Raw genomic sequence first — 23,341 nt, forward strand, 5'->3', positions numbered from 1 at the left:
TAACACAATCCCTGAGTTACCAATTTGTCTCCAAAAAAAGTGTTAAAATAACATTAAAAGGGATACAGAAAAACAACACTGTTCAGAGTTGCATGTTTTAGGTGGTTAAATCTGTACAGTCTCCAAAGATATACAAAATAGTGTTAAATAAACAACAGCACACAAAATTTTTGCCAATGACTTGTTTATTTGTAATTCTCACCTCTTAAATATGAAATCAACTGTTGACTGTCTGGGTGCTCTTTTTGACAAATAAATTAGCATTCTGTCAACATCATACTACTCTCAAATCTCCAACCCTGGGAGACTCATTTTACTTTCATCAATGTTATACACTGTTGTCTGCAGGAATGTGTAAAAAAGTTCAGAAGTGCACCATCATAGGACAAATTTAACTCAAAATGTGCCTTGAAAAGTTCATCAAATGCTCCAAGGGAGCGGTTTGCCTGGCATGGGATGAGATGCTTATCCAAGATGATGTAGAAGCACTCAGTCTTGCTTTTCTGGCGTCCAACAGCAAGGAGGTAGGGATGCTGATGCTGGATGTTGTTGAGGGGCTCCTCCAAACTGCAGCATGACTAAAATTAAAAATGAACATTGAATATTAGACACAAACATAATGTCCAGTTAGAAAAAACAACAGTATAAAAGTGACTGTTCAAAGAAACTCAACGGCTGGTGCAATATGAGAATGCATATGAATGATTTTAAATCTCCATGTTAGAGCAAACCAAAACACAATATTAAAATGTCAATACCTTATGAAAGATTACAAGTCTTTCAGCAGCATCACATGGACTGTTTTTGGAGACTTCACTCCTCCTGGTGATGGTGGAAGGAGATGTATCAGTTAAAGAAGGGATGCCATTTCCCGGTCGTAAACTAAAGACGAAATTCACATGAAGAAAAAACTAAACAAAAAAACAACAACACATGAATTAATTATTCTAAACCTTCTAATTAAATATTTTAAGTTGAAGAATAGAAAGCATTTTAAACATTCACCTGGTTAATGTAGTCTTTTTAAAGATTTTATGTAGTGCAAGTTATCAAAACAAAATATATTGTAACTGCAAATATAGCAGATGTGTAAAAACAAGCAAATCAAATATGACTTACTTGTCTCATGAAGGTCACTTCCTTCAGGACATTCTGCTGAGAGCAACAACTGACTCATCTCTGCTGTTGAAGTAAGTTGCTTGGTGTCTTTAATGACATTTGGCCTGAAGAGTGTGTCCCTCTTCTGAAGCAGCCTGGAGGATGTCTCAGTGTTAAACAGGAGAGTGAAGTCTTGACCAACCTTTAAGAAGATATTAAACTATAAACAATGTTCTCAAATTGAATTCTTGTGAAAACATGTTATTCCTTTTGTATCTATGAATCATGGGAATGTGGAGAGGATATCAACACTAGAGCCTGGATCTTTAATAAGCTCTTGGCGATGCTGAAAGGTCTCTCTCATCTTTTGGAATATTAGGGAATTCTCTGTGGTTTGGCTGAGCAAAGACATGGCCTCTCTGCAAGAACTCCCATCAAGTTGCCCTTCAAAATTAGTAGCTTTTTGGCATTTTGGGCCTCCTGGAGAAACATCATGAGGGCTGTCTAGTGGCAAAGATCCTCGTCTCATCTTCCTGTGGACTGTTTTCATATGCCAAGCAATGTATCCTATGTTGCTTGCAGCATCATAAAAGTGTTCCTTAAAAGAATCACATTTCTATGTCAGATATCGATATCATAACATTGCAATTATAACATGAAAGGGTCATGCAGACGATGACTTACGTAGCCTTTCTTGGAATATGGATCTTTGAGGGAACAGTATCACTATGCAAACAGCATACTGTTCTCCGATAGCTTAAGTAGGGAGTTGCCTAAGAGAAGATATCAAATTGGTCTTAATTTATACAATGGTCGTGCAGCTAATTTTTTTATAAAAAGTTAATAATAATAAATTAAAATAAAAAATGACCTTGGTGATTCATTAATTAACACAGACTCAAAGGGGTTAATTTTTTTATATATATTTTGGATAATTTTCATTTCTGGGTGAACAGAACCTTTAGGACACAAAAGGACATAAAAAGCTTTGTTCTAACCCGTTTTGCAGACAGTGCAGGTGTGTCCTCTTTTCTTTGTCTCTTGTTAGGGACCTCATGAAAGATTACAGTCGATGCACTTGAACTGTTGCTTTTGTCAGACTTCTCAGATATGGAAGACAAAGAGTCTGAGAATTCTAAATAAAGTATTAAAATATTACAAATATTGTGATGACCAGCACAAGAATCAGAAATAGCCAATTTATCATATTTATCCAGAGTTGCTTGATAACACAACATACACATTCAATAAAGCTCACCATCATTTGAGAAAACAGTCAGCACCACATTGCCTTGTCCAATGAGGTCGCTGAATATTTCTGCATCGACTTCTGTCCCTGTTGCATCCTTGTATGTAACTTTTGCATTAGGTGGCAAGCAAAATTTCTCAATGACTGAAAAAAGAAGAAAAAAATATTTAAGTTGACGCCCTTTCTTGCTTCACAACAAATGTCTGATCCGAAAACATGTTTTTTTTTATGATGCAAGCAAAATGTAAATATGAATAATTTTTATTTTATCAATACATCCCCTTCTACAGAAAAGTATGTGATAAAGGCAAATACAGAAATGAGGCAACAACACAATAAACAGAATTTATCAGATTTTAATCAAATTCTTAGTTATTTTAAAGGAGTAAGAAAAAAAAACAACCTTTGATGTGAAATTGCATAAAGTTAAACCTCTCTTAAATGCAGTCCAGCTTCACATACTTCTGCTGTTCGTACAGTAACTTAGCTAGCTAACGAAGCTAATCACGTCGACGATGGCAATAAACGAGGCTTTGTAAAAGATCGCTCGTTTTATTAATTCGGTAAAGCATATTTATTAGAGACCAAGCTGTTAAATCGAAAAGCTCGAGCGTAAACCGCTGCCACGATGTACGTTAACTTGAAATGTGGAAGCGAATGCACACACACAGCCTAATATACGTTTATGCACAGTGCTCCATAGCACGTTATGCTGTACATTCTCTACTGAATAAGCACCAATCATAAATGTAAAAGTATGATTAAATTTATCTTACCTTTCAAAGCCACACGAGGATAATGGCAACGTCTTCATGGATTTCACCAGCGACGATTGGAAATGCGTGGGCGGAGTCTAATTACGTCTCTGTGGAGTTTGTTTAACAATGATGATCAACTCTGTGAAATAACTCCAACACCAAACACCATTTTACTCTGAATGTGTTAAAATTACTCTTTGGGTGTTGAAATAAACTCCAATTTTTGCTGTGTATGATTCGCGATCTCCAAACTGACTCAAATGATTCGCGAACCCGCTTTGAACTCCCGAACCGACTCAAATGATTCACGAAACCGCTCCGAACTCCCGAACTGATTCAAATGATTCGCGAAGCCGCTTCGAACTCCCGAACTGACTCAAATGATTCGCGATCCCGCTACGAACTCCCGAACTGATTCAAATGATTCGCGATCCCGCTACGAACTCCCGAACTGATTCAAATGATTCGCGATCCCCAAACTGACTCAAATGATTCGCGAACCGGCTTTGAACTCCCGAACTGACTCAAATGATCCGCGAACTCGCTCCGAACTCCCGAACTGACTCATGATTCTCAATCATTTCAGAGCTGTAAGAACAATACTGTGAAACCGTGATATGTTTGCTTAAGGTTATCATACCATCAAAATCTCATACCGGCCCATGACTAATAAATATATATATTCCATTTGTTGTTATTAACATGAAGTGCATTAAACATTACATCAAGGTTTCCCAAACTAGGGTTTGTGACTTTAATAAAAAGCTAATTAATTAAATCATAAAAAAGGATACATTAAAATAAATAATTTTAAAACCAATCAAAATAAAATCTTACTAAAAAAGTTTAACATTTAATTTGTTTACCTGCATGTCATGTGGACATAACCAACATCAAAGAATCATGAACATGCAAATGTGATAATTATTAAAATATATATATTTTAAATCTCAGGGGTACTTCAAGTAAATATATTTGGTGAAAGAGGATCAGATGACAAAAGTTTGTGAATTTGTGTGTTTTAATGTGTTTCAAAGACAAACGCCTTCCAAATACAAAGTAACACATGGTTAAATAATCAACAGAGTGATTATTTAAATAAAATCAATGTGTTCATCAGTAGCTGATGCAATGTTGAAACACTTCTTAAACCTGAAATGATTTTTATAAATCAATCTTCAAATGCTGTCACTGACAATGCAATGCTGCAGTTTAGAAATAGTCTAATAACTATTAGGGATTTCGCTGTTATCATATTTTTCTTTGTTTCACCAGTTTTCATATTATAGACAGACTGAGTGCATAAGTCTTTGGTGTTATTTTCTATAATAAAAAGCCTAATAAATCAGCACATTACATGAGGTTAAATAAACCATTTGTATGAGTCCACATTCTGTTGCTTTGTGTTTACTGGTGAAAGAGCAATACCTGAAACACAAAAGTACATTTCTCAAATAACAACAAACTTTACGATTATAATTTAGAGCAAAAATAATTCTGATCGGTTTAGCCGTTATACAACCTGACTAAAATGCTCATACTTTTCATTTTCTTAAACTTGACTAAACAAAAACAGGACAGGGTTGACTAAATATGATAATTAAAATGTACATTTGAGTAAAACTAAGACTGAATTAAAAAATGGCTGCCAAACTTAATACTGCTGTGTGGTTAATTAATAATAATCTTGCTGCTAAAATGTCAAGTTTTCATTGACTAAAACTAGACTAAAATGTTGAGACTTTCAGTCGACTAAAACTAAACAGGATAAGGTTGACTAAATATGATAAAAACTAACAAGGACATTTAACTGGTGTCTGCATTATATTTCTATACACTTCTTCTAATCTCACACACTATTTAGGATGATAGTATGAACATTGAGACACAGGGCATGTCTTTATAAATGGAGAACTGAATCATTGACTCAAATGATTCAAAATTCACAAACACGAATCCTTCAGTAACGAAACACTGCTGTGTGTTGCTCAGAGAAGCGTTTGGAAGCGTTTTCATTAACCAAATGGAGCAAAAACAGTCAACTTTGACAATATATCAAATATTGAACTAACATGTATATGAACTACTAATTTCAACGCTTTAAAATGTTAAATTTGGTCGTGTCATGTTGCTTAATTGGGCTGTATGGGTTATGTTTCTTCTGTGTGCAGCTGTGTTCATTTGTTTTGATTTCTCCAGGAGATTCTCTCTCAGACAGACTGTGTGAACTTCAACTGTGATCTTGTTGTTACTGATCCGTTATAAATCACTGTTTACACTGAATGTAATAAAATCAGAAACATCATAGTAGGAGTGAACATGTGACCCGCCACTGATGAAATCCACATATACACACACAAACATTTTTGAGCCTCATTACTGAAGGATGAAGAATAAACACAACCTGTTTGTTCTTCAGTGTGTTTGGTTCTGCAGGGTTCTAGATCTCTCATGTTCTCTCTGTTCTTCAGTAAACTCTGTCTCTGCAGATGTATCTTCTTCATGATGCTTTGATGCTCGTACTTGTAAGATAATAAAAAAAGTATTTTTTTATTATATTTATATTCTTTTATTATTATTAATCTTCTCTTTCATTAATATACAGACACACAAATATATAAGAAATTTTTTTTAAAAGATACCAAATATAAGCAATATAAGAATTTAAAAAGTGGAAGAATAAACACACTTAGAAATATCATTTTTTCAAATTTGCAAGGTACAAATAAAGCACCACTGAACTGAGTTGAACTGAATGTGTTTTAGTTTTGTGTTTTATATGAAACATGGTTTATCACAGACTAATGAATAAATGCTGTTGTGATAGTTTCATCTTGTAATGTCACAATAACTGATAACCGTGTTGTTTTCTGATCTTCACAGCAATAAAATGATCTTAATGTGTCAATGAACAGATCTGAAGTCATCAGTGTAATGAATGAGGTGAAAACAGGATCTATTATCATGAAATAAAGAGGATTTTGATCAGCTGATAATATTGATGAGTCTCAGACTATAAACACTCATTAAACAAGACATTCAGGATCAGCAGCAGATCAGCTCACTTTATTCTGACTGTTTGCTGAGAGAAACACATCTTTATCAAACATTGTGATCTGTCCTTATGAATCTGAACACATTTATAATGTTATTTACCGCGTTCATAACATCAGAGTATTCCCACATCTTACCGTTTTCTATGTAAAGAGGATTTTACAACTGCGTGAAAATAGTGAACTACTCACCTTAGAAAACCGCTGACGTCATCGGCTCGGCTCTACTTCTTCTTCTTCGGTGTTTATTTGCGGGTTGCAGCCAAACTGTTGCATTACCGCCACCAACTGGAATAAAGTATGGGTCAGGATTTTGCTTGTAGAAAAGCTTCTTTTTTTATTTGATTGGTGGCTGACAACTAATGTTAAAGGTGCATTAATACCACTTACGAGACTAGAGCGTGGAGCACTGTATGATAAACGTGGAAATTTAGAAATTAATCATATTCTTTCCATCAATCCTGTATTTTTTAGGTAAATCATGAGATGTTTGAACTCAAGTACTTCCTTCTTAAAGCTTCTGATCATTAATGTTTACAATGTCTGTCTTTATCATTTGAATCATTTCCCTTCTTTCCTCCTCATATTTCCTCCACTTCAATAACACACGTAACACTGACTCAGTTTCCTCACAGTTTTCACACAAACCTGTTGATGTTTGTCTGTTTTGAACAGTGTCTGATTCAGTCCAGTGTGTCCTCTTCTAAGAGAGAACAAAACCTCTTCTTTTCAGTTTATGCCCCTCATTTCACAGACTTTCTCCTGAATATTATAAATGATTATAAAAATACATTTTATACACCATCATTTTCGTTTCTATAACATGTGAATCAGTGAAGGCTGGTGCTAAAAAACACTTTTGTGGGTGCACAAACAAACTGAAAAATTAAACTGTTAGTATTGCAGGACTGTAAACAGCCATTTATCAGGTGATTATGTATCATTACTGCTAGATAAATATAACAGTTGAAAAAAGTAGTAGTTTTATTATCAATATCAGTTTCACACACACACATTCTAAACAAGATGGCGGCGCGTCCACACGCAGCGGCTTCTCTCTGTCCGGACAGAACGGTGTTTTCATGTTTTTTGTCTTGTGAGTCACAGAGTTTTTGTACGTCGTCATTGCGTCTACCCGTCTGTAAGCACGCATACAGTCGCGAGTTTCTGCTCGATGTGGGCAGAACCGCATTTTTACAGTTAAACTCTGAGCACGCGGAACAGCTACGGGATCTTGGTCTGCTACGGAGACCTTCACCATCACCGACCCCCACTACTGCATCTCGCCCACAGCGGAGGCACCACAAGCGGTGTGAGAGGAAGCAGAAGAGGGGGAAGCGCGGAGGTATCCGGGCTAGGCTAAGCGATACTCTTGTGATCTGCAAACACTGCTCACCCCTGGTGGAGTTTATGATTGTTAAGTGCCGTCCGTTCTATCTGCCGAGGGAATATATTGCTATACTGCTCATTTCGGTGTACATTCCCCTGTTCAACATCATCAGCAACAGGAACGACGCACTAAATGAACTGTACCAGCACATCAGTGAGCAGCAGACAGCACACCCTGATGCTTTTCTCATCATTGCTGGGGATTTCAACCATGCTGACCTAAAGAGTGTGTTTGCAAAAATACACCAACACATTAACTCTCCAACATGAGGTAATAACATTTTGGACTTTGTTTACACCACACAGAGAGGAGCTTACAAAGCCCTATCCCCCCCCCCCCCCCTCGGAGCTTCAGACCACATCACTGTCATGCTAATGCCTGCATACAGACCACTCATTAAAGTCGCCAAACCAGTTCAAAAACAGATTAAAGTGTGGCCAGAAGGATCATCAGAGGTTCTTCAGGACTGCTTCAACACAACTGACTGGGACATGTTTAAGCAGGCTGCCACATGCAATAACACCACTGACCTCCAGGAGTACTCAGAGACTGTCACTGCCTACATCAATAAGTGTATTGATGATGTAATGGTCACAAAAACCATCACTGTCCGGGCCAGCCAGAAGCTGTGGATGACAGGGGAGGTCTACAGACTCCTGAAGACACAGAACACTGCCTTCAGAGCTGGAGATGAGGTGGGCTTGAGAACAGCTAGGGCCAACCTGTCGCGTGGCATTAGAGAGGCTAAGAGACAGCACTCCAGTTGGATAACTCATCAATTCAGTGACAGCAGAGACACTAGGAACCTTTGGCAGGGGATACAGACCATTACGGACTACAAGCCCCTAACCATGGACCTGTGACAACAACATCTCTCTGCTAAATGAGCTGAACACCTTCTTCTCTCGCTTTGAGCAACAAAACAGCACCACTGCACAGAAGACTGAAGACAGAAGATGATGCTGACCTCAGACAGTGTGAGGAGATCCTTCAGCAGGATCAATGCACGCAAAGCTCCGGGTCCTGACAACATCCCTGGGCGTGTACTGAAAGACTGTGCAGCAGAACTCACTGATGTCTTCACAGACATTTTCAACATATCACTGAGTCAGGCTGTTGTTCCCACATGGTTTAAAACTACCACCATCATCCCAGTCCCGAAGAAGCAATCTCCATCCTGCTTCAATGACTACCGTCCTGCTGCACTTACCCCCATCCTCATGAAGTGTGTCTATGAACGACCTCTTTTTGTGGAAGCGTTCTCCACACAACAACGAGCATAAACACGACAACTAAAATCTAAACATTCGCAGCATTTTATTATAATAGGGTTTACAGTGTATGGTAACAGACACTTAAAAATATATATTTTATTGAACTAAAAAATATTAAGTTAATTTGACTTAAAAATTTCGATGTTTTTAAAGTGCGTGTATGACAGTCCCAGTCATAGTTGTTTGTCCTGCTCGCTATCTGAAAAAAAATCATACTAATATGCTGATTTGCTGCTCAAGCATCAAAGTTCATTAAGTTCATTTGCTGACCATTTGACGGTTTCATTTAGATTCATTAATAAAACTAAATGGCCATTGCTTGGATTTAATTTATATCCAAATGAAATCCTGAATGACACACTACACACTGAGCATACTGTACTCTAGATACTCAACTGTCTGGTGTATGAATATTATAAGATTATTTTATCAACATCTGAGTCTGAGCTCTCCGTTGTGAGGAAAGCTGACAATTGACTCATGAAGTGTTTGTCTGTTTAAGTCGAGCATTATCCAGAGAAGATCTTGACTTCACTGATGATTAGCTGTTGTTCTTACACCCTCACCAGAGAAAACATCTGGACTCAGACAACTAGACTCCAAGATCAACAAGCAGAAAACAGAGATGATAACACTGAACACCTCAAACCCCTCAGCAATTAAAGTAGAGGAGCAGACCTCTGTAGAAATGAGGAGTTTGTAGACCTGGGCTTCATCATTAGACATGATGGAGGACAGACAATGACATCAAGAGACGCATTAGCAAGAGCAGAAACAGCTTTATTACACTGAACAATATGTGGAGGTCCAACACTAGAATGACTCTGTATCAGAGCTGTGTCCTTTCCACCTTACTTTACAGATCTGAATGTTAGAGAACGACAAAAGCACTTTACCTAACTATCAACTTTCCACATGATGAACCTCCAGAACCCTGCAGATCTTCTGCTCCAAAACATCTCTGACCAACAACTACTCATGCGGCGCAATTAAGAAAGTACAGCACCTTTGGAAATATATTAACTGAGAAAAATTTAAATAAAAAAATGCTGACTTTTTTTTACCTGCTGTACATATAATGGGAACATTTCTGTTATTATGCATTAGCTATTTATGCTTTATGTTTCATGTCTACAAGTTAGCCTATATTTAAAACTGTTTAATAATACTTAAAACAGACAAGTAAACTTTTAACTTGTTTTTAACTGTATGTGGCATTTTTTTTACATGAAAATATAAAAGTGTTAAAAAGAGTAAATGTGTTTGAGTATTTAGAGGAGAGTGAAAGACACAAATGCTGTTAACTTGTGAAAATGTTTAGTTGATTTGATGAAGGAGAGACTCCATCCACAGAACAAAGACTATATACTGGATACATGTACATTAACAACAGACACACAACTAAATATAAAGTAAAATAGAATAATAATGTGTCGAAAACATGAGAAGTTTCACACATTGTAGATTTGCTTTATATCTTTTGACACATTTAAGAGCTGCACTTGACAATCACATTTAAACATTTGAATCATTATGAATGAGTTTAATAGAAATATTATTAAACTGAAGAGCCAGACAGACTCATCTGAGCTTCTTCCTCCTCTGTTCCAGCTTTACATTAAACACAATGATCATCTGCTTGAATACTAAAGCAATATTAATCATTCAATATCATGTTTCTAACACACATGCTGCATTATTTGATTGTAAAGTCTCAGTCTCTTCACCTGTATGGATCACATTTACACATTTATCACACATTTATTTCTCCTCATAGACACTGTAGTGAAGCTCTTCTGTGGATCTTCAGCTGATGTTTACTGCTCCTCTCAAGAACACATCACTTTATGAGATACAGCATTTATCAGCTTTCGGTGATTGAACTCAATGAGGTATTTCTTGTGATTGATGGGACTTTCGGTGATGGATCGCTATCAGAGACTTTTGGTGATAGAACCGAAGAGAAGATAATCAGAGTTCAGTGAAACAAATTAACAATTTGTTACTATACTTCAGTCACATTTTAATAAATGACAAGGAACAAACACAAATGTGATTTAGTCTTAAAACACAAATCTTTCAGTTAAATGTGTCACTAGTTAAAGCTGTTTGTCTCTAGTTTAAACATGTTTGTGTTGGTCTCAGTAAATAAGTGAAATGATTGCACAGCTCGCTGGAATACTGGATTCTGATTGGCCAGTGGTGACATTCGGAGGTGTGTTATTCATTAGGTGTGTGTCATTAGCAGCAGAATAACACACAGTCATACGGTATTTGAGTCGGGCGTTTCTTTGACTTCTCTCGTATCACAGCACCGCGCTCTCACTCGTTTCATTCAAACACAACTGCTATTAGCTTGTGCCTCAGTTACTGACTGGATTTACCCTCAAACCAAACCGCAGGAGATTCCTGTTAATAGTAGACTTGAGGAGACATTGTTCAAAGTGTGTCTTGTTGTTCAAGTTGTTGCTAACTGAGCAGAAGTGTTTAGCTGAATCTAAATAGTGTCTAATTCTTCACTTGTGTGTCAAGAAAGCATATAATAAGTGTGATAATGCAGATGCAGCCGGATGTTATCACAGAATAAGTCTCTTCAGGAGGACACAAGTCCTGATCGACCTGTCGGGTTTATTCTGTGATAACAAGCGGCTGGAGGTACATTATCTCTTACAGAAAGTAAGTGTAAAGTAATGTGACGTGTTGCTTGTCAAAGTAAAAACACACAAGAGACAGATACATTGATCATGTGATGCTGGACGACTGTGAGCTGAAGCTGAATCTGCTCTGATTTTACCAGCGTTTTCCTACAATCTGAACAAATCTATTTCAAACTCGAATGATTCACTATTACTGATCTCATTAATAAAGCAGCTGTTGCTGTAGAAAGCTGTGACAAACTTTACATTTCATTCAGACACAAACCCTTTCAAATAAAGCTTGATGATCATTTGATAAACTCTTTTCACTAATATCTGAAAGTATATATTTGTTCACATATCAGAGGTAAATGAATCTCTTTAATATCACAAAGTGAAGTTTACTCACCTCAGTTTACAGTTTGAGTCTCGTAGCACATCAATGAGCTTCTGCTTTGAGTCTCCAATCTTATTATATCTCAGATCAAGCTCTTTTAGAAACTGCAGAGCTTTTGTGTTCGTCAAAGACTGAGTTAAAGAAGAAACATCTGTAATGTCACAGTAATAAAGACTAGAAAGAGACAAACAGAGGAAGAGAGATCATCTTACAAACAAATCATTAAGATGAAGAATCTTTCACAAATATAATGTGAACACATTCATCATGAGATATTGAGTATAAAGTGTTTTGTTGAACTCTTATGTGCTGTTTGTTTGGGGACGAAACTCGTGCTGTTTGGGCTCTCCAGAGAACACAGCCAACAAAACGACATTTTACTCAGTTTATTAATGTTTTATCTCCACATTCGTGTAGTTTAAGTATTTATGTTATTTTTAATATATTTAGAAAAATACATTAAAAGTGCAGGGTGTCACCTCTTCCGACATTTTTGACAAATTACGTAACAACAAAATCAAAATTTTTGTAGTCTCCAATTAATGTCTATGGTTGTTTTTTTGGGGTTGTATGTGAGCGTAATCGTTCTGCATTTTTTGTGTATATTGTGGTCTGATTTGTGGTGGATATATTGATTTTATTTGATAAATTGAGTAGAAAAAGTATTGATTTGATAATTTCTTGTTACAAAATGTGTCATTTATTAATGTTTTTACTCTACATTTATGTAGTTTTTTGAAGGATTTATGATATTTTGTAAATGTATAAAATGTATTAATTAAAAATATATTTTTCAATAGTTTTTTATATAAAAAGAGCTTTTTATGTAAAATTCACTTTATTAAGTCTCATTCCTAATTGTGATTAATGGGGATAACATGGCGTGTGTGTTTTCCCCAATCGCGGTGTAATAATATGAACTTCCTGATCATCGGGAAGAAGGAGGCGGGAACCGGCGCACAATCAAAACTCATTTTAATATTCAAAAATAAATACAAAACGGCGCACCAGCCCCTCACGGCCGACTGGTGCGCATAAATAAAAAGCAAACATAAAATAATATCCCAGGCCTGGTCCTCTCTCGTCCTTCACGGTCGTCACTCCAGTTTTATATCCTTCCATCTCCTACGTGGGACTCGATACTAGCGGTGGGGCTCAGGTGTAGCTCATCTCCAATCACTACACCTGGCCTCACTCCTCGTTCCCATGCCTCTCGGCCCCGCCCCACTCCCCACATACCCCCATCGCCCCTCGCAGGCCGGGGGGTACTCCCGAGACTGCGCTCTACTCCCCCCCCCCCCCTTCCCTCCGGGGGAGACCGCTCACGGGGACCTGCGGGAACCTGGGGGTAGGACAGACGAGGCGAGAGAAAAGGAGATGGAAGGAGGAGCGACAAGGACGAGAGAGGGGAGAGAGGAAAAAAAAAAAATCCGGTTCCCAGACGCACTGCTGCTCGGCCCTCCACCGGCTGGGTGATCTCCTCTGCGGTGCCCGGCGGTGGCACTGGACGGCCCTCGGCGGACGGCACGACACTCCTCCGCCGCCCGGTGGACGGCGACGGCTCCTCCGATTTTGGGCAGCGGCAGGAGTCCCCCGTTCCCTGCCCCTCCGGATTCCGTCACGGAGGCGGCAGGCTCCGGCCCCCTGGCGAACGGCGCCGACTCCTCCGCTCCCTCACGGACGGCAGCCGCCCCTCCTTGTCGTGGGCGGTCGGCAGCGAGCTCGCCCGTCCCCGGCAACTCGCTCCAGCCCACCGCCTCGAGCGTCCATGGCGGCACATACCTCGCCAGCTCGAGGGCACCGCGGATTCACCACAGCTGCGAGGGATCTTCAGCAGCGCGTCCCTCCTTCTCCCGGGTTTCGGCACCACTGTAATAATATGAACTTCCTGATCATCGGGAAGAAGGAGGCGGGAACCGGCGCACAATCAAAACTCATTTTAATATTCAAAAATAAATACAAAACGGCGCACCAGCCCCTCACGGCCGACTGGTGCGCATAAATAAAAAGCAAACATAAAATAATATCCCAGGCCTGGTCCTCTCTCGTCCTTCACGGTCGTCACTCCAGTTTTATATCCTTCCATCTCCTACGTGGGACTCGATACTAGCGGTGGGGCTCAGGTGTAGCTCATCTCCAATCACTACACCTGGCCTCACTCCTCGTTCCCACGCCTCTCGGCCCCGCCCCACTCGCCACACGCGGATCTGCTGGTGTCTCCTCTTCAGACTGTGTGTGTTTTCTGTGTTGTGACAGACATTATGTCTAATTATGTAACATCATTTATATGAGAGTTTAATCATTCTGCATTGTGCACTTCACTTTTGTGTATTTTGTGGTCTGAATTGTGGTGTATTTATTGATTTTATTTGATAAATTAAGAAGAGAAAGTATTGATTTGATCATTTCCTCATTCATTTCAATGTGGGTCTCCAGAGAGTTTTTTTTTTCACACTAACACACAACCAGATATCAATCCAATGTAATTTTCTATTTGTAGATCTTCCAAGTGTTGACAACCGTACAAAGTCTCATGACATTTGGATAAAGGGAACATTTGTTTTTATTTCAGCAAACATCATTTGGGGTCTCAAAAGACCTTGAACAGCACATAAGAGTTAAACAAAGTGATTTTCATCATTTTGATTCTTGTCTGTGAATGTTACTGACCTCAATCTCTCCAGTTTACAGCGTGAATCCTTCAGTACGTCACATAAGTGATTCAGTCCTGTGTTTTTTATTTGATTCCAGCCCAGGTTCAGTTCTCTCAGGTGTGATGGGTTTGATTTCAGAGCTGAAGTCAGGATGAGACACTGTTTCTCTGTAAATCTGCATCCACACAGACTGAAGACAGAAAGAGAAAACACAATGAATCAGATACGTTATGTTCATGTGGGAGTAATTCAATGAACTGGATTGCTGTGATCTCCGGTGATTGACTGAGATGAGACCCTCGAGCAAGAACTGAACCCCAACCGCAGGTGTGTGTGTGTGTGTGTGTGTGTGTGTGTGTGTTTGTGTGTGTGTGTGTGTTAAATGCAGAGCACATGTTCAGAGTATGGGACACTATATTTGGCCACACGTCACATTCTTTCCTTTCCTTTTCCTGAAAGTAAACAGTAATCTTTAATCTGAGTGTAACTGCTGTAGAGTATAATGATTCTAACTCTAGTTTCTCCAGCTTGAATTGTGTGTTCATCAGTAGATCACTGAGGTGTTTCACTCCAGAGTCTCCTAGTAGTTCATTACAGCTCAGGTCCAGTTCTCTCAGGTGTGATGGGTTTGATTTCAGAGCTGAAGTCAGGATGAGACACTGTTTCTCTGTAATACTGCATCCACACAGACTGAAGACAGAAAGAGAAAACACAATGAATCAGACACGTTATGTTCATGTGTGAGTAATTCATCATCTGTTAACACCATACAGTGTAATAAATAATATGTTGCCGAAACCTGAAAAAAATTATAATTACACAGCCATAAAAAAACTAGGATATTGAGGATATTAGTTACATTTCAAGTCTAGAGAATCTTTAGTCAGACCAAAAAAAAAAAAAAAGAGGTTTGTGATATATAATGTAATTAAGATACAGGATCAACTACAGAAGCATCTTAAAAATAATATTAAAATGTTCAAATTAATTTTAAAAGTAACAAATAAAGACAATTCTGTTCAGAAATTAATATTTAATTGAAGATATTTTAAGATTGTAGTGTACAGTCAACAAGTACAAAATTTTGTGATCATATTTTGTTCTTATTGTGATGCATGTCTGAGTGAGACCGCTTTAAAAACAAAACAAAACTGCAGGTCAGGAACTAACTGTAGTTTCTCCAGCTTGAATTGTGTGTTCATCAGTAGATCACTGAGGTGTTTCACTCCAGAGTCTCCTAGTAGCTCATTCCCGCTCAGGTTTAGTTTTCTCAGGTGTGATGGGTTTGATTTCAGAGCTGAAGTCAGGATGAGACACTGTTTCTCTGTAATACTGCATCCACACAGACTGAAGACAGAAAGAGAAAACACAATGAATCAGACACGTTATGTTCATGAAGTCACAGCAGAACAACCTTCATCTGTCAAATCACAGTCTCTTAACCTACATTGAGAGAAAGAGAGAAGATTAAAAAAAAAATATTTAATAAAGTCACAATGTCTTGATAAAACAAAAAACAGAGGAAGAGTGTCTGAACATCTTTGGATAATTTTCCACAATTTGGTCTTTGAAACTTGTTCATTTAATCAAATAATTGACACTTCTCATGATTTATGTATAATTTGTGCTGATTCTTGATAGAAATACAATGAAGTTTTAATACCTAATAACCTTGTGTGAAAGGTGTTAAAATCTTTAATATCTTTTTATTCCTGTCATATAATTCTTATTTCATCTTTTGTCTAAAACGGAGCATATTGTCTAAAATAAAAGTCCTGACTGCTGTGTATTTGTGTTTAAACTGATTCTGGTCTGCACATCACTACAACGTAAATGCATTCTCTCTGCTCTGTCCAGTGACGTGATCAGCTTTGCTACACAGATTCAACTTTGCACATCTAAATAAAACTGTAGGTTTGTCTGTGTGTGTAGATGTGAAGTACAGTAATATTTCTCTGAAACAGGTCAGACTGAAGAAGCAATGCCTGCACAGAATAAAGCCCAGTCTGGACCGGTTCTGTTCAGTTGTGTTTCACATTCATTAATCTGGTGTTTGATGACAGAGAGATGATATGAAGCATCAATAAACACTATGAATATGTTCAGATACAGCAGCACAGAACTATTCTGTTGTGTCCCATTAATAAACACAATGAAAACAGTTCTGTCCCACTGGATAAAAGAGAAATGTTTGTGTATTTTTGGTATTAACTGAAATGATTGGATATTGGGTTGTGTATTTGACCTGCTGTATTAGCAGAACTTTCAAATGTTTAGATTACACAACTTTACAAGTCACCTTCATTCATAACCTCCTCTAACCTAAACTCAGAGACCCAGTTGGCCAAAAAACCCTGGCCGTTGTCCCAGAGGAAGCCTGGACGATCAAGCCCCAGAAGTGACAGTGGAAACCAGACTGACCCTGCCTTTATGAAATTACATTTAAATATAGAAACATGCAAACACATACACACAAATAATATATTTTTTTAAATTAGTCTTCAATCCTCAGTTTGTAGTCAGTAAACATGATCACATTCAGCAGTCACAGCAGAAGTTAGAGACAGAATTTAACTGAAGTCTATTCAAAAGTTGTATGAATCTATTCTAAGCTGTATTAATGGTAAACGATGGTAAATATTAATAAAATACTGGCTATTAGAGCCCTGCATTTCAGCCCGAGCCCGACGGGCCCCGACTTATTTATGCCCTTCGGGCCAATTTTCACGTTATAGCTCACATGCGGGCCGGGCCTCGGGCCTTTTTGGGTCATCCTTCTATTTATATTTTTACACATTAATTAAAAAAAAAAAATAGAAGTTGACGTCGACGATAGAAAAACAAATATAGAAAGACATTTCATAACCTCATAACTTTCATAATCTGATAATTCAACCCGTTATAATTAAACTGACATACTGACATTACAGTCTCACGCACGCACGCTTTTCCGTCACGATTATACTTCACTTATATCCACTTATTGTAGTAGTAGCTATTACATGCCTCTAAATTAATGTATTAATAATAGCCTAGTTGGCCAACTTATAATTATAAAATGATGATTCATGTAGCGGCGAGCATGCATTTCTGCGTCTGCACCTGTTGCTGCGGGCCACGCATCAAAGAAGAGAGCGCTGGCCGAGTTTGAAAACATTGTGGAGCAGGACGAGGATGACGACGATGAAGTACAGCAATATATGCGCCTCAATCACAACATGGAAGGTGATGGACGAGATGTGCTGCTATGGTGGAAACAGCACGAGACCCTGCTACCGCGACTGTCAAGACTGGCTCGCTCTGTGTTTAGTGTCCCGCCAGCAGCAGCAGCGCAGCGGGAAGAGTGATAGAAGACAGGAGGACGGGGTTAAAACCTTCCACTCTGGAGCCTATTCTTTTTCTCCACGATGCTCTGTAAGAGACTGTTCTAACTTTTAATTTGACTTTATTTTTGTTTAACTGTTGGAAACTAATGGAAAAAAGAATGGACATGTTCTGTGGTGCATTTTTGAGGTAAGATAACCTGCAAGTTTGTTTTTAATTAATTTATTTTGTTTAGATTCATTTCTCATTTCGTTTGCGAGCGCTGTTGCGAGACTGCCTCAGTATTTCATTTTTTTTTTTTTTTTTTTTTTTACTCACTGTGGTTTAATAAATAAACATTTATTAAATTAACTGTCTGTGTGATATTCTTGAAGTGTTTTATATCTATGGATTTTATTGTAGCCAAGTAAAGTATTAGCGTTTATTTGACAGGTTTAATTGATTAAATATGTTTTAGGCTACTTGCTGTCGGCTCGGCTGTTTAACGTTAATCGTCATTTTTTTTTTAAATGCTTCAAACATTTTTCTAAACTAACTTGATAAAGAAATGAAAAGAAACATAACACAAAACTGACCCCTTTTTTAATTGCTGCAAATAGGGCAGGCTTCCGCTGTGTAATAAAATAAATAAATAAAAACACGGGCTCGGGCCGGACTCGGGCTGATAATTCTGATGAGCTGTCGGACACGGGTCGGGCTAGGGCCTGAGCGTCTCGGACCAGGGCCGGGCTCGGGCCTAGATTTAAGGCCCGTGCAGGGCTCTACTGGCTATTTCTAATGTGTTCACATTATTTTCTTCACCCCCTGTGCATTTAAAGAGATATTTCACCCAAAAATGAAAATTACCCCATGATTTACTCCCCCTCAAGACATCCTAGATGTTTATGAATTTCTTCTTTCAGACAAATATAATCAGAGTTATATTAAAAATGTCCTGGCTCTTCTCAGCTTTATAAAGTGGGGTCGGACTCAAATGAGAATTAAAATAGAGGACTGTAACATTACTAGTCATGTAACATGTGAAATGATGTAAGATACTCACTTCAGTGTGTTGAGTGTACAGTGTTTATCCTGCAGTAGAGCAGAGATCTGATTCACTCCTGTGTCTCCTAGTTTATGTCCACTCAGATCCAGCTCTCTCAGGAGTAACGGGTTTTTACCCACAATTCCAGTCACATACTGACAGCCTTCATCTGCAGCAGGACCCAAAAACCTGCAGAAGAGGAGATGAAGCTGGAATCAATTCAGTGTGCATTACATCACAAAACATTTAAAGATCATCAAACATTGTTTGTAACAAAAATCTGTATTTCAACTTTAAACAGTTCAACATTTAAATACACAAATGTTTTTAAGAAAGACAAAAGTCAAAAGTAAATTATTTAAAATAAACTCAGGGTCAAAAGCTCACTAGATCATGATTCTCAAGCATCTGAAGATCTTTCTGGGTTTTAAGCAGGAGACGAGGAAAGTTAGCAAAGAGATAACTAGCTTGTGACTGCTAAGCATTCATAGTGATATATTTAGTTGATCTTTTGATGCCGACTCTTCCTATTATTATGTAGCAGAGTTCACCAAACACTGGATGTTGATCCACTAACAGAGAACATGATCTGGGTTCACATCATCTCTGGATAGTTTTATTTAACTGATGTCTGTGTTAATGCAACAGTAATTCTGCTCATTATGAGAGGAACTGCAGGTTCAGACAGGTGTGAGTGTGTGTGTGTGTGTGCGTGTGTGTGTGTGTGTGTGTGTGTGTGTGTGTGTGTGTGCGCGCGCGCGCGCGATATCACTGATCCTCTCCTGACACACATCACATGTTTGTGGTCTGTGATAGATCTGCTGTAGTAGATCTACAGCACTGATCTATATATGACTGGATCACTCATTACGTTCTAAACTGCCAAAAGGCAGTGAAGCCAACAGAAGTGTTTGATCAGCCATCTTACTATTCTCTACCAGCAGAGAGCACCATTGAGTCACGAGCAAACCGCTGACCTAAAATCACCCGATTTAAAACAAATCAGTCAAACAGGATTATTTTTTATGATGCGTGTATGTAAATTCATTTTTACTTCATGTTATCTGCAGTGTTTTTGGTATTTTTGGGCAAGATAAGGATATATTTTAACCGTTTAGGTGTGTGTGTCTGCTGCACACTGAGGACACAGGCTATATTTTGTGTTGGATCAATTACCTATTTCTTTATGTACGTAATTATTCAGGAATTATTAAATATGAACCTATTAGTATCAGAAACTGATTTGAATATACAAGGAATAATGCAATAGCTTCTGTTAAAAGGGTCATATAATGCTACATGCACTCTTACAAGTTGTTTGAACTGAAATGTGTTGCCATTGTGTGTACACAACCACCCTATAATGATAAAAATCCACCAAGTGGTTTTTCTGTAATCTTTTTAAATGTTTTCCCCTTTTTCTAATCGAGCACTCTGACCATGTGACGTCACACGGTTGGAGGCCCCTCCCATGATTGTTTGATTGACAGCAGCGTTTCAGCACTGACTGGACTTGTCTTACCTCAGACCCGCCATGAGTGAGCCGTCATCAGCCTGAGATGCAGACGAGCATGACTCCTAAGTGATCGAGTCCAAATTTGTTGTTAGATATTATAATGAACATAGCAGTAGTTGTTTACTCCCGACATCAGAGTGACTGAAATCGCAGAGGATTAACTTATGGTTGGAGAAATGAAAGAAATGCGCCCTTGATCTAATTGCGTTTATGTTCATGTGAATCCTTCATAATCCAGCCTCCAGCAGTGAGTATAATGTATTTAGGAATCATTGAAAATAGCCTTTCCTAATAATGTGCTTATTAGCAATTTTCACTATGAATGTGGCTAATGTAAACAGTCTCTCAGAGAGCAGATCATAAGAAAGGGGCGGAGTCAGCAGAGCTCATTAGCATTAAAGGAGAATCCAACAAACCAGCCTGTTTTGAAAAGAGCTGTTTTTGAAAGGGTAAAAAAGGTGTTTTTTTACACTAACATTGAGAAATTAAAAAAAAAAAAAAACTATGTTACAGACTTTTCATTAAGGCTCTAAAGAATCATATCAACTTGTCATTATATGACCCCTCTAAAATTGCTCAATACCGAAATGAAAAGCTTAATTTACCATCCTGAAATAAAGCTTCATGTATGTAATTTTTTTTTTTTTTGCATTATTGACACACTGTTTTCCTAATTAATGTTGTTCAGTTGCTTTGACGCAATGCATTTTGTATAAAGCGCTATAAAAATAAAGGTGACTTGACTTGATGTCTGTATTCAGTTATTTCTCTGAATAAATTATGATGTGTATAATTTTAATGTCCTGATTGAGCAACATCTATTTCTGACTCTCCAAGATCACGCATAGGTTTACTAGCATTAGCTACTGTTTCCATGTAAAATATTGCATTCTAAATTAATAATAATTTAACCACCACTTAAATCATTACCTGCTTCAAAATGAATGCTGTTAACGAAATCATTGTTGAAACATTTGCAGTTAGCAGCTACTGTACGAATAAAAACACTATAACAAAATTATATAAACAATGAATAACTGTTCAAGGCGAATAAAGATACGTGTATACGAAGCATAAATCTTTCTTCAGATTTCAGAATGAAAGAGAGAGTGTTCATGATGTTCGCCACTGTAATGAACGTAGCTTTTAAATAAGTAGGGAAAATTCCCTTAAGTGTTTGCATTGTAAGAATGTACAGGGATAGTTCAGATTTAAAAACGCTGACTTGTTATGTGATGTTTTTCATTAAAATCATACAATTTCCTATTAATTCAATAGAATGTTTACACACACTAGGGATTACTAATATGGCGGTGCGGTGGCTTTACATTCATGATGTCATGATCAATCCAGTTCTCTATTCTAGATCAGTGATATACAGTGTTGTGAATCTGAATGTACAGTGCATTCAGTAACATTTAAACAATCAGGATAATAAATCACACTGAATATGTTTTTAACACAATCATAAATGTTAATTGAGGCCCCAAACTACTGAACACCAGCACATCTACTGACACAAAATGTTTGCTTAACCTGCAACTTTTAATACAACTAAACTGTGCAGACATTTATCATCAAAACAACAGCAGCTGCAGCATCTGATCTTCAATGTTTGATCATTTTGAAAATTTTTGATGTAACGAATTGTATACCTTACTAAATTAGTCAAATTATATAGTTCACGTGTATCATTTATTTTTCATAATTTCATCAGGTCTCACCTCAGTGTCTTGAGTTGATAGTTTGGATCCTGTAGTAAATCACTGAGCTGCTTCACTCCTGATTCTCCAGGATCATTTCCTGTGAGATCCAGCTCTATCAGGTGTGAAGGGTTTGATCTCAGAGCTGAAGACAGAGCTTTATAACCTTCTTCAGTGATACTGCAGTCTGAAAGTCTATTAGAAAACATGTTATTCTTCCTCATAACACAGATTGTCACAAAAGTACATGTTCTAGAATGAAGAAAATAAAAAGATGCACTAAAGGATTTTTGACCTGAATTGACTCTTTTCACAGTAAAGCTGGTTAAAGTTCTATACTGGTGAACTCAAACTACAACAAATGCTATTTTTAATTTTTGCAGTTTTAATTTTCCACAATTATAACCTACAGTTGCAATCAAAATTACTCAACCCCTCGGAGACTGCAGTACTTTAGAAATACAAGCTTTTCTGAAGATCCAGGATAAACTCTAAACTGCATCTATAACAGTTCACTGACTTTAAGTCATAATGTCAATATATAATCTTATATAATGTATTATTTTGGAGTTATAAGATTTAATAAGATTTAATAACAGAGCTATGTCACAAGTTTTACTTGGCAGTCTAAATCCTCCAGGTTTTCATCCAAAATATCTTAAATTGTGTTCCAAAGACGAACAAAGCTTTTATGTGTTTGGAACGACATGGGGGTAAATTTTCATTTTGGAGTGGAGTATCTCTTATCTCTTATTTGCATTGTGGGGAATAAAAACACAATAAAGTCTTTAGAATCTCTATTAAAAACAGAATTAGCTTGAGCTGTTACACATACACAGAGTTAACCCATGCATGTGCTGAAGTTGAGTAGCAAAAATGGCAAAGTCAACAGAGATCACACAACGCTATAGAGAAGTTATAGAGAATAAATAACTGTATTACTTTAGAAAGTCTGTAAAGGCTGTAAGAATATTTCCAAGACATTAAAAACTCTCAGCCATATTCCTTAGCTTAAAGAGTGTTGTACCAGAAAACCTTTTTAGGGTGTTGAAGAAAAACCACAATATCATAAAATGTTTAATGAGAGCAACTGAGAAAAACCTGCAATGTACAGGCCAAGACTTGCAAGATGACACGATAAAAGGAGTAAAACCATTTCAATGCAGTGTGTAAGAAGAACACTACACAAGTATAGCTTTAATGTGGAGACATCTTGCAGAATACCACTCTTGATCAAGAAGAACAAAAGACTGACTTGAACTTGC

The 23,341-nt window shown here is 37.7% G+C and overlaps 2 protein-coding genes and 1 long non-coding RNA gene across 10 annotated transcripts in view; 1 reads left to right on the forward strand and 2 right to left on the reverse strand.

Annotated features, from left to right (window-relative positions):
• Positions 1 to 23,341, forward strand: part of LOC127987544 (ribonuclease inhibitor-like) — a 58,221-nt gene that overhangs the window by 21,061 nt on the left and 13,819 nt on the right. The gene's annotated exons all lie outside the window — the stretch shown is intronic.
• On the reverse strand, positions 168 to 6,375 carry LOC127987547 (uncharacterized). Of its 7 annotated transcripts, none has more exons than XR_008161247.1 (8): positions 6,351 to 6,375; positions 3,124 to 5,627; positions 2,357 to 2,491; positions 2,097 to 2,233; positions 1,783 to 1,871; positions 1,120 to 1,696; positions 759 to 911; positions 168 to 578 (listed from the first exon to the last, which is right to left on the reverse strand). It is a non-coding gene; the product is annotated as an uncharacterized LOC127987547 (long non-coding RNA). The 7 variants fall into 7 exon arrangements; XR_008161252.1 differs by having other exon boundaries at positions 5,510 to 5,627; positions 6,351 to 6,367; XR_008161249.1 differs by having other exon boundaries at positions 2,097 to 2,224; positions 2,357 to 5,627.
• On the reverse strand, positions 10,123 to 22,606 carry LOC127987545 (ribonuclease inhibitor-like). 2 transcript variants are annotated; one of them, XM_052589906.1, is made up of 7 exons: positions 22,098 to 22,606; positions 18,876 to 19,046; positions 15,680 to 15,856; positions 15,023 to 15,199; positions 14,526 to 14,699; positions 11,868 to 12,029; positions 10,123 to 10,763 (listed from the first exon to the last, which is right to left on the reverse strand). In XM_052589906.1, the coding sequence occupies exons 1-7, from the start codon at positions 22,298 to 22,300 to the stop codon at positions 10,757 to 10,759; spliced, it is 1,071 nt and encodes a 356-aa protein (XP_052445866.1). In that variant the 5' UTR covers positions 22,301 to 22,606; the 3' UTR covers positions 10,123 to 10,756. The 2 variants fall into 2 exon arrangements, with proteins under 2 accessions (XP_052445866.1, XP_052445867.1); XM_052589907.1 differs by lacking the exon at positions 15,680 to 15,856 and having other exon boundaries at positions 22,098 to 22,604.

This window comes from Carassius gibelio, chromosome B22, assembly GCF_023724105.1.
Source record: "Carassius gibelio isolate Cgi1373 ecotype wild population from Czech Republic chromosome B22, carGib1.2-hapl.c, whole genome shotgun sequence".
Lineage (NCBI taxonomy): Eukaryota > Metazoa > Chordata > Actinopteri > Cypriniformes > Cyprinidae > Carassius > Carassius gibelio.